A 12,027-nucleotide genomic window follows, 5' to 3' on the forward strand; every position below is an offset into this window, starting at 1 on the left:
CTATGTTGCACCAAACCTGAGTTCCACTAGGTACATCCAGGGTTCAGCATCAGCTCTATCTTGGGTACTGCTCTCCCAAGTGCTCATCAAGGCGTGTCGGATGACCAAAACAGCGTGAGCCTATGTTGCACCAAACCTGAGTTCCACTAGCTACAGCCAGGGTTCAGCATCAGCTCAGATCTATGTATACTAAAACCTTCTCCAGAATGTAAGAAACACTTTTCTGAAAACCGCATCAAAATCGGTTCAGCCAAACGCGAGATAATCGCGAACAAATATACATACATACATACATACATACATACATACATACATACGGGTCAAACTGAGAACCTCTTTTTTTTTTGAAGGCGGTTAAAAATAAAATATGTCTCACGAAAGTTTAATATCGACGATAACAAATACTTCATATTCCTTCGTTTATTTACTAGCACGAGCCGGTTTTTTAAATCGTAATCACTCTGCTCACGTGCCTTTTCATTTGTTTTAGGAGCTGCGAGAAGCCGGCATTCTGCACAAGAAAATTTTAATGCCTGGCAGAGTAATACCGCCCGAGAACAAAGTGACACAGTAAGTACCCGCGTTTGACGTACTTATCCAACACCAACTTTTCTGGTATCCTGGCTAATCAAATATAGACCCTTTTCCCTCGCAGTACAACAACATAGAATATCAGAGATAGCTTGGTGGTTTACAAGTTCACATTCGATTAATTGCCCTTTCATGCGAGTATCTTCGTTTGAGGTTTAAACCCGACCGAGTAGAAAGGCTCTCAGATGTTTCAGGTTTTGAATGAGCTGTTTATAACAAACGAATAATAATTAAATAGGGACATTTCAGAAGTAGAACATTTTATTTTTATTATTACATTTACAGATATTTCGTGAGGTTTAAAATGAATAGATTTTGAAGGAAATTCTTAAATTTTATACAGTTGTACAAATTGTTCATTTATAATACTGACTGCAATTAAATCGTTTCCATATAGTATTTCTTATGTATAACTATTTATGTTCGATTGTCGTGATCCCGACGTCGTGCCCGCGGCAATAGTCACTGAGGATGCGCTTACGCCCCGATACGGTGCGCGTAAATCAGTTCTCGCGAGCCATCGATCAAAGCACCAGTACGGTTACCATCAGTTTGTCACTGACATAAACGCCGTCGAGAACGTAATTTACTTTCTATACATCCCGTTTGCGCTAATATGCGAGTGCGAGCGAGATGTATAGAAAGTAAATTACGTTCTCGACGGCGTTTATGTCAGTGACAAACTGATGGTAACCGTACTGGCTCATGTTATCGTTTTGTGTTCTTCGCGGATTTTAATTTGAACCGTCGAATTGGCGCCATTCGTAGACCGAATATGGTTAATGTTATAAATCTTGGCGTGGGCTGGCGCCCCGCCTGAGGCCGCACCGCGTCTATAGAACCACTAAAGTGGTACTACGGTGGTACTCGGATTCAATTGGAGCCGGTCACATCTAGCGCCGCTGTTCGACGTCGTCTGCCGCCCACGCGAGCCCTCGGAATTTGAAAGGCATTTGTCGCTGCCCGCGCCGTCACGTACAACGGCTGCCCTGTAAACAAATATTTTATTAAGTTATTAATTTCCCGATACTCTATTAAATATTGAATAATCGAGTGTGATAATGGTCTTTGGCTCATTTAGTTTTGAAACGTTAATTAAATGAGCATTAATATCCACCGATGTTTACGGTGATAGATCTACATAGAAATATTGTAGTATTAATTGATGATAAACACAAATATGTTTTCTTTAATGAAGTTTAATGGGACTTAATTGATAGCGACAAAATTACAAAGGACAACCAGCATAGCCATAGCAGATTTCATTTCCTATAAAGCAGAGTTAAACTAAGTTAACGAAAAGATTATCACCGTCATTTGTCTAGTCTTTTGTCCGTTCAAGGGTCCTTTGGCCGGGCGACTTCGCCATAAATAACCATTGGCATTTCTAAGATAGTTCGTCTGTTATCGGGCGAGAGGACCTCGGATCTGTTTGTTAACGATAGACAAATGCGCCACCCGTACGGTAAAGCTACTCGCCTCTCGGGATACCTCTAATGACACCACTATGTTTAGAGGACTAATTTGATGACACGGGAATTGCTTAAATGTATTTGTAAGCGATGTAAAAGTATTCGATGGTGAAGAATGATAAAGAAACGACTTGCATTCCGCTTACTCGTAATTTACTGAATTACCAAAGTAGTATACCTAATGGACGAATGGACCCGGACATACATAGCCTCTCGTTTCATTTTTCCCGTTTTCATAGGATATGCGTCCGCTTATATATGGAAGTGTACCTACGATTTCCCTATCTTTGGCGTAATTTATGGTCACAGTTGTAGACCTCATGGAAGTTATTCAAAATAGACGCAACTTCGTTGTTAATATACAATGTGTATAAAATATAATAAACAAATAATCCATTAACATATAATCATCGTTCAAACACATGCTAATAATATACCAGTAAGTTACGCATGGAAGCAACAATATCACAGGCTAGGCCTTCACCCTGACCTCTCGGGATCGCCGGCGATCATCAGCTGGTAATGATGCTCGCGTGCCTTCGCCGGTCCATTTATCACCGCCATATTTTTACTTGTTTCCATGTCGTCTGTCCACAATCATGTCGTCATTACAAGCCCGTGTACCCATCACCCCGTCAATAAATTGTTACCGACGCCGGTGGTACGGTTTGTCCGATTAATACGTTTTTATGGTTCGACTCCCAATAATTTATTCCTAACACGAATTTATTTACGCTTGCTGGTAAGTACGTGTTACATCGTTCGTCCTTTGATCTAGGATTAAGCTTATTGTACTCGTCTGGTGATGCGAGTGCCAGGATTTATAATATCAATTGAAGTCCTTTTTATAATATTATGGTCAGTAGAATGGATAAGCAGTTAATCTTTTTGTAGAAAGTTAAAACTACTAGTCATGTAGCTGTGGAGTATGAAATATAGTGTATTGCATTTTTGTAGCGTGATCTAATATTTATACATCGGATACCGTACATATGTACATATTATCTAGTCATGCTAAATCCGCTTTTAAACTTTTTTCCGCTAATATTTTTTGTTGAAGTTTCGATTAGCGCATGATTGAGAGTTATCACGAGACAATTTGACATAGTGTTAAGTCATTTCTTATTTTTAGGTGGTTCTCTCAGTGTATTGACGAGACTTGCTACTAAAAAACCTTGTTGTGACTTTGTGAAGACGGACTAATTGTTTGCTAAAACAGTCGTGTGACGTCAAGCCGTGGCTTGGAATTTCCAAATTTAAGCACAATATAAATCGGTGTTTACGCGATCATTAAATTTAACGGAAGGTGTTAGAATTGTACGTGTTAAGTGGCTATTATGCCGTTAGTAGGTAGCGACTTTAAAAATGTTCTCGAAGCATTGTGAAAATCTTCCTAAAACTATCGCTGTAAACTCAATTGCGTGAATGACTATTGTTTAACTTGTATGGGTAATATAATATATGTTATAATATCGATTAAAAATTCTATAAAAAGTTTTGAATTTTTCAATCCGAACTTTCCAAATACATATCACAAATGATCAAAATATTTGTCGAACTCTCGGCACAAATACGGGTTCCATAGATCTACAGGATTTCTAAGCCAGGATTTACGAGCACAAGTCCTTTAAAATACTTTATCGCGCTAAGGTGTTGAAACTAAACTCTCGTTGTGATTGTTTGTCGAGTAAAAGTCCAGTGTAAATCAATGTAAGATAGGAGACTTCCGAGCGTGATAACAAACACATAAATACGGCGACCGCCAGCCATTGTCCAAATTTACTGCCACTAAGCCTTACACCAATATTGTCGGTTATTTTTCTACGCGTCTGTACACAGAATATTAGAATAATAGAAACTGTTTATGCGATGTATATTTCAAGATTCTGTGAAAAGATTTTTCGTGTTTAACCCATACTCCCAAATACTCTACATTGTTATTTATCCTTTCCTTCAGGAAAGTTATGTTTCTTTATGACTATGATAATTTATTTTATCACATCCCTGAAAATATTAGTAAAAATCTATTCGTCGTATATTTAAGCAAGAACTGTACAACTCCATTATGTATCTCCAAAGTGTATATACGTCGTAATCGCTTGTAATACGGTCGAGAAGGAAATAATTATCGATATTCTACTATAATGTGCCTAATAATACTGCTAAAGTGGCTATACCAGTGGTTACACCGTTTTATTCGAAGTAATCATCGGGCCGACCTATTCTTTTATTATGTTAGAGGTATGTAATGTATGTAATCAGTTGTTTAGACCACACAGGCGCATGATTGAGCGTATTGAGACATTCGACAAGTACGTATTAATACTCGTGGACTTATCAGGGATACTGGAGCTTTCGAAATTTCTACCTGCGCCGTACATAACTTAATTAAGCAGTTACGAAACGCTTTTAATACACTTACGATCTAAAACATGTTTACTCTTCTTTAGCTTAAGTCAATGGAATAAGGTTAAAATGTGTATACATGTTTTTGACCGAGACTGTAAATAATTTGATTAGACCGCGCTCTTGTTTTAGAAGTGATTATTTTCTTGCGTCGACCGATAACTTGTTTTTGGTTCAGTTACAAACTGTGCTTAATAATATTCAATTATGTTGATACTGCTTATAATTATTGCGTCTTTTGATTGACACGCTTGTTGGTCTTATGTAAGTCAGCACCTATCCAAAGAAAATGTTTTCAGCATAATCTTATGACAAATGTAGCATCATCGATTACCGATCATTGAAAAACCGTCTACAGTGGCCTGTGTGTGAAAATGTCTCAATTACAATTCGAGAGCGGATGTCGCACGGGCAGCAGAATATCGAGCGTGTGAAAATACCTCCGCGCGAGTTGGTCGATATAATTATCGAGTACCCGCGATTCTGATGGATACTAAGTAATAGTCAATATTTTCAAGCGTTATATCCTATTTATATTAATAACGATAAACCTACCTACTACTACTACTTCTACCTACTATTGTCTCACTTAATTTTTCAATTTATTTTTTGACAACAGTTCCTTCTTATTCATTTTTATACGCGTTGTGTATACGATAACCAATTTCAACAATAATATTAAATCCGTCAGGACCGATATTATCGCAATGAGGCATTGAGCCGCCCAGACTTCTTATTTGTTGACCATGCTTTTTACTTACTGTAATGGAACATATTTAATGTACCGTAAAAGAGAATTATTTTATGCGATCGCAATAGTAATATTTAGTTGTCAATTTGGTATGACATTATCCATGTCTAGACTCGTGAATTGGATTAATTGCTTAGCAAATCACATTTAGCTGGCACTTAAAACATTTACTAAATTACTCATACTATTTAAATACTTTAAGCGGAATATTCGAAATACAACACCGCTGTGTCATTGGTGTTTTTAATTAATCCAGGAAACAAATTGAAAAATATGGTGCTCCTTAATTGTTTCATAAATATAATGCGAGATGACTAATATTGTTTTGAATGATAAAATTACTCATTCCTTTCTTAATAAAATTTCGAGTATTTAGTATTCGCTGCTAGATCAAATGTAGTATGCGGTATCGTTGTTAAATATTCATATGCTGTTTTGTTATGCGATGTCGACTGGCGCCTCTATTACATGTGCCTGATTAATTTGCACATCCCACATGTTTATTAGCTGATGAATACTCATTGTTGTGGCTTATAATTCCTACCGAATATATTTCAGATCCGAATTAATTGGTCTTAAGGGGCCCACTGATTAACAGTCCGCCGGTCGGTATTGGCCTGTCAGTTAGAACAAAAATTTGACAGTTCCGAACAACTGACAGGCCGATACCGTCCGGCGGACTGTTAATAATCAGTGGGCCACTTTATGTCTGAACTTGACGTATAGGACGTTATATTTGTGGGATCTGAAGGCATATTTTAATTCAACTTGATGTAATTTGGATGACAATGACAGTTTAGATAGTTCGGGTTATGAAATTCTACTCTTGATAGGTGTAAAATATATTTAGTTCGTTAATTAACGTTATAGCGATATATTATTATTCGGCCGACCGGTCTGGCCTAGTGGGTAGCTGGGTAGTGACCCTGCCTGTGAAGCCGCGGTCCTGGGTTCGAATCCCAGTAAGGGCATTTATTTGTGTGATGAGCACAGATATTTGTTCCTGAGTCATGGTTGTTTTCTATGTATTTAAGTATTTGTATATTATATATATCGTTGTCTGAGTATCCACAACACAAGCTTTCTTGAGCTTAACGTGGGGCTTAGTCAATTTGTGTAATAATGTCCTATAATATTTATTTATTTATTATTTTATTAAGAGTGGTTAATTAAATGTTAGCTAGGTTCGTTTGTTTACTTTAAATTAAGTAGTGTCTAGTAAATTTATGTAAATTAGAGTGGTCTCTTGACGTCAAAGTAACACAGTTTTATGATATCTCATATATCGTGATTGTCTTTTTAAATATTGTTACATGGAATAGGTGATCAAAAGTATCCAGGAACACGAAGACGATGTCATCAATGAAGCCAGTGGTCGTTAAGTGCTTTAGCATTCAAATCGCCTCAAAACCTTACATAAAGGACTATTCCATTTCAAATTACAATAAAACTTTATTAGATAATACAATTGTAGCAACCACAGCCTCCTCTATTTGTCAGGCGCCGCAAACAATGTAAAGGTTAGTCATGTACTATTTTAAAGTATAGTTATAATATAATAGGCTTAACCACAAAGGACACGTTCTGGGAACCCTGCATAATCGAGACGTAACAGTTGTGTTCAAAACATTAATGCCTGTGATTCAGAATGTAATTGAGACAGTTTTTAGTAGGTACATAGTTGGTGCAGCTAACAGTTTATGAACAGTAAGTCGTTGTGAACTCTCTGTTGAATCGCTATCACTGTAAAGCGACCCATGCTAGCCACTAAGTTGTAATTTCTTTTAGTTGGTGTCAAACTAAACCTAACTTAATATAAATTTATACAAGACTCATTGCTGAGAAAGATTTGTACCTAAAGATTAGGAATAAAGAATCAGATTAGTACTAACTCATTTAGTTTGTATCCATACTTCCCGAGAGCAAATCCGATACCAACATTTGCTTAGGTTTATATGTGTCATTTAATTCCTCTTAAGGTTACGTAACTTTTGTCAAGTCGGGTTTTACTTTTCAATATTTAGCAAGAGAATACACCATGTTCAATTCAATTCATTAGGTACTTGGTATTTATTGTGAAAGCTAATGTTTCTAAAATAGTTTGCGGCTAGTTATTATTTAAATTTGCCGTTTGACGCTTAAAAATTAGAAAAAAGTAATATGTCGCGTTTGGCTGGTTAGTAACATTCCTGTTCCACGTGTTCCAAGAGTATGTAGTTTTGCAGTCGTTGGTGATCCTCCATACTATACCACTTGTGCCGCTTTCGAGAACGTTCTCCGTTTTGTATGATATTATAAACGTTCTCGATAAAGGCACAAGTATACTCCAGACAACGATGATTACTGCACCGCCTCGGCACACTGTAGTTGCGGTTTGATACCGGCGCCGCAGTACGTTTGATGTGCTCCGCATGATTCACCCGCTCATGGCTTATGGCCTCATGGCAGATCTGGTTAGCATACGTTTCGGTATGTGCAGTCCGTTTCCGGCCTAACCCCCAGACGCTATAACAAACACTATTGCTAAATTAATTTATTTTTAATGCTAATAATATGTTAAATAATGTTTTTCTACTCCAGCACTTAAATGTGTCAATTAAATGACTGACAGTGATATCTAAAGCAATGTCATTTGAATGATTTGTCTATAAGCTCATAAGATGACTGCTAGCAGTCATCTTATGAGTATAATACAACTGCTTTATTTTTTTTAAAGATACAAGTTCCGATCATCTTGATTGAAAGAGGTGTGTTTTCATTTACAATAATAACTCTTTTTTTTTTTAAATAATAACTCAATTTTTTTTAAATAATAACTCTTTATTTTTAATAATAACTTTTTTTTTTTTGCTGCAGCTGTCATAGAAAAAGTAATGTATGCAACAGCTCATAATTGGTTCTTAAAATTCTCGGGTCTTTTTTTACAAAACTCGACTACGTCTCGTTTTGTAACTTCGACCCTTGAATTTTAAGAACCCTTATTATATCACTGTTGCATAAACTACTATTAATAGCGACTTTACACCCACACATTCAAATTTTACCATTCTTTTTATTTTTAGATGAAGAAAGTTTCTCTAAATGTTGATTTGGTTTTCCGGTTACCGGTCCGATTCGGTATTATATGAAATTAATTTAGCATCAAGCAAAAACATCTGCGGACGATGCTATTATAAGTTTAGAATGAATTAAAAATTAATTTGTATGGGGTGGCGCATTGTGCGCATCGTGTCGTGAGTTTAAGTCTTACGCAAAATCTACGTATAGTAGTAGGGACCCAACAAATATACACACATCAAACACAAGCGTTCATATTTTGTGTTTCTAAATAATAATAAAGAACCCTATTACTATGGAATATTTAAAAAGCATGAATAAATTTGATTACGGTACAGTAGATTTATCAGCTGATAATGAACCTCAATGTAAGTACTTCGTATGTTGTCCCATCTTTATTTTAGTATAAATGTCATAAGTACATTCTAAACTTGGGAAACTTCTCAGACAATTCCCTCGGTAATATTAGGATTATTTTTTACTTTATTCACTTTCTATACATTTCCGACTTTTTCTTTCGCCCACATACTTTTATAGTTAGCTGCTAAAGCTGTTTCCATACCGGCGGCTTATGGTCCCTACTTGAATCGAGAAAGTGACAGAAGATGATGCTGATGTGGCTTCCAAGTCCCTACCTTCGTTATAAGTAAGGATTTAATGACTATATCATTTTTGCAGGCAGGTCGTAAGAACTACAGGCAGTTCATAAAGAGTTAGTACGGGGTTTGGACTAAACTGTCAATATTTTAGCACACATTCGGCGGCGGCTGTGACTATGACAATTTCATGTAACTAACTAGGTATCTACCTATACAAATGATCAATTAACGGGTTTGCCACACAACAAGTCGCTAAGTATATAACTAAGTGTGAAAAACTTAACCGACTAAAATTGATTACGAATAAATTGGCACCTTAATAATAAATCCGCATACTGTGTCGCCTGGACTTCAGACTCTAACATCAATATACCGTAGGTATATAGTAAGCAATGAACTGTTTACTAAACAGTTAATTTTAAGTACAGTTGTATGTAAATTGTCAAATGTGTGTTAGGGAAGGATGGACGTACGAGTATGTGTATGCACTGGTAACCATCTATTCACATATTTATTAGCCGAATATAAGCTTTGTTTTTTAAATGATGATACTTGATGGCTATGAATGGCTCTATTACTACTTGATGATAAGAGGTACTTTTATCTAAGGAACCTATCCATATCTATAGATGCATTTACTATTCGTTATATATACGACTTTATAATTAATAAGACTGCTCATTTCTCGAATCCTACAAGCCTATTTTACAAATAATGGAAACACTTTTCTATACGACTCTTAGGTTGTATAGCGTTCTTATGAGCCAATAGTATACACCGTGTTTTTATTGAATTCCGTCCGAACTTCGGGGTATGGTTAAGTACGTTTAAGAGAACTAAATGGCATAGTTAATTTTAAAAAAAAAAAATTTTTTTTTGCTTTTTTTACAAAAAAAAATATGTTTAAAAACTAATTAAATGTAGCATATAGCGTTGTTGTAACACGGGCATTACATTCAACTCAACCAAACAATTGAAATTTGTGACATATCAATGTCATTTCGAACATCGATCGACCGAGATTGTACTTAAGTTTAGTAGCAAATGTGTGAACTCATTCTAAACACTAATCAATATGTAAACCGGTCCTAAGGCAAGTGTACACGCTTGTAGAGGCGTTATAGCAAAAAAATGAATTATTGATTATCTCCGAAATGGAGTTAATTAGAATATCGGTGTCTTTGAGAAAGTTACTTGATTTAAGCTCAGGAATGCACCCTTGAAATTAACGGAAATAAAAAAAAAAACACGGTGTATATAGCAATAAAAACATTAAAATACAATTACAAACATTAACAACGAGATTGAAACATTAGATTCCTTATCATGCACGTGCCCTAAAGCTTGGCTCGGGACTCGGTTCTTCCAATCCGGCCATTGACGCGGTTTCAATGCCTAAAGTTCCCCGACGTAAACCCATGAACCCATCGCCGATCGGGCCCATTCCCGAACTCTCAATATCTACTTTACTTACTGGAATGACCATCTTCCTTCGTATGATGGTGAAGTTGGGCTTTCATTGACAACTCGTCACGATATTGACGAACTAGTTACGCCAGTTAAGGAGTACATTGTTATTTATGACTGAGATTCGCTTGCTATTTTTGTCTGTGCATCCTTTATTATAAAAAAATATATCTGTAAAGCTAATTTTTTAAGCGATATTGTCATTTATTAGCAACAATAAGTTATGGTATGGTTATACAATTGAAGTAGGTACATGTAGGGTTGCCAGATCGAAAGGCGCTATTATCGGGAAAAAATATCATTTTTTCGGGATTTTGGGCCTTAAGCCGGGAACCATTCAAATTAAATTAATTGTATTAAAAACAACGATATTTTACATTATTGGCACTACGTCAGCTGCTCTGCCCAATCTCGCCACGCGCGCCCGGCGCGCGCGCTGACGGGCTCGACGCGGGTCGCTGGTTCGCTCGACGACAGTTCAGAACTTGAAATTATTGTTTTATAACGTGATGCTGTTTTTCGGGACAGTTTTCACTTTGTCGGGAATCGGGAACACATGCTAAAAATCGGGAGAATCCCGCCGAATCCCGACCATCTGGCAACCCTAGGTACATGGTACACTAAATGTAGGAAATCATAGTATGATGTTAAGTTACAATCATCGTTACAATTTTGTAACGTCGTACAGTTCACTTTATGATTTCGGCGATTTCGGTGCACAATATTTTGTGCTAATCGTGTTTGCCGTGTTGACGTCGAAATTTGTTTTCAACTGATATGCACCGAAATCATAAACTTAGTTTTGACCTGTGGATAGGTTTCCGGCGAAAAAGTAATTATAATTTATTGCATATATTAAAAGGTTGTTTTACATTTTGCATCGGTTTGGCCTTGTTCATAAGCGCAGTTCTCGTGTGTCGGTTTTATTCCAACGCTGTTTGCATAGTCTTTATGATCATTAAAATCGGTATTGAAAAGCTCTTGAACATAAAATAAACCAACTCGACGGTAATGAAATACGCCATGTTATGTGTCAACAAGTGCATACCAATTTATTTCATATTTATGAACATTATAACTGATTATTTCGTATGTAAACAACTAAACATAAATTATTAATTTTATTCTGAATAGTCGAGTTTACAACATCTATTCGCTTAATTTTGTAAATATCTATATTCTCGTTATGGCATTTACGATATTAAACGGAAATTTAAAGTGTTTATCCTCAGTGGGTTCAGAGTAAACAACTTGCTTGCTCTATTTTCTTTTAAAATGTTTTCTAGATTCGCAATTTCCGTCCAGTACCTACTACTTTATGTCGCTTGATCTTTATTTCTTTTTTTTTATAGACCGATGCGATGTAATTAATCACCTTGTTAAGCCTAATAGAGAAATTAGATCAAAGTTCATAAAGCACTACTAAGAGGCTATAACAGTCCTGCAATCTTGTAACTCACATGGCGACTCGCTGAAGGCGCCACTGCTTTTGTAATAACTTTACATCATCGAGCGTCACGACTCAAGGAGGCGCATTCAGATTTTAAACATATGGAAATGATTGAATATAAATATTTGTGCGCCTCTGTCGCAGCAATATACGATTGCAAGCTAGATGCATCTATGTTAATATCAAATCAATATGATATTTTAAAATCTGAATACGCCATACGGCTTAATAGTC

General features: G+C 36.3%; 1 protein-coding gene across 2 annotated transcripts in view; it reads left to right on the top strand.

The window, feature by feature from the left end:
- The window catches only part of LOC134651394 (RNA/RNP complex-1-interacting phosphatase), a 73,887-nt gene that overhangs the window by 44,213 nt on the left and 17,647 nt on the right, over positions 1 to 12,027 (top strand). For both annotated transcript variants that reach the window (XM_063506492.1, XM_063506493.1), the window contains exon 5: positions 491 to 570. In XM_063506492.1, coding sequence (XP_063362562.1) covers positions 491 to 570 — 80 coding nt within the window. The remainder of the gene's footprint in view (positions 1 to 490; positions 571 to 12,027) is intronic.

The sequence above is a fragment of the Cydia amplana genome, chromosome 10 (assembly GCF_948474715.1).
Source record: "Cydia amplana chromosome 10, ilCydAmpl1.1, whole genome shotgun sequence".
Classification (NCBI taxonomy): Eukaryota; Metazoa; Arthropoda; class Insecta; order Lepidoptera; family Tortricidae; genus Cydia; species Cydia amplana.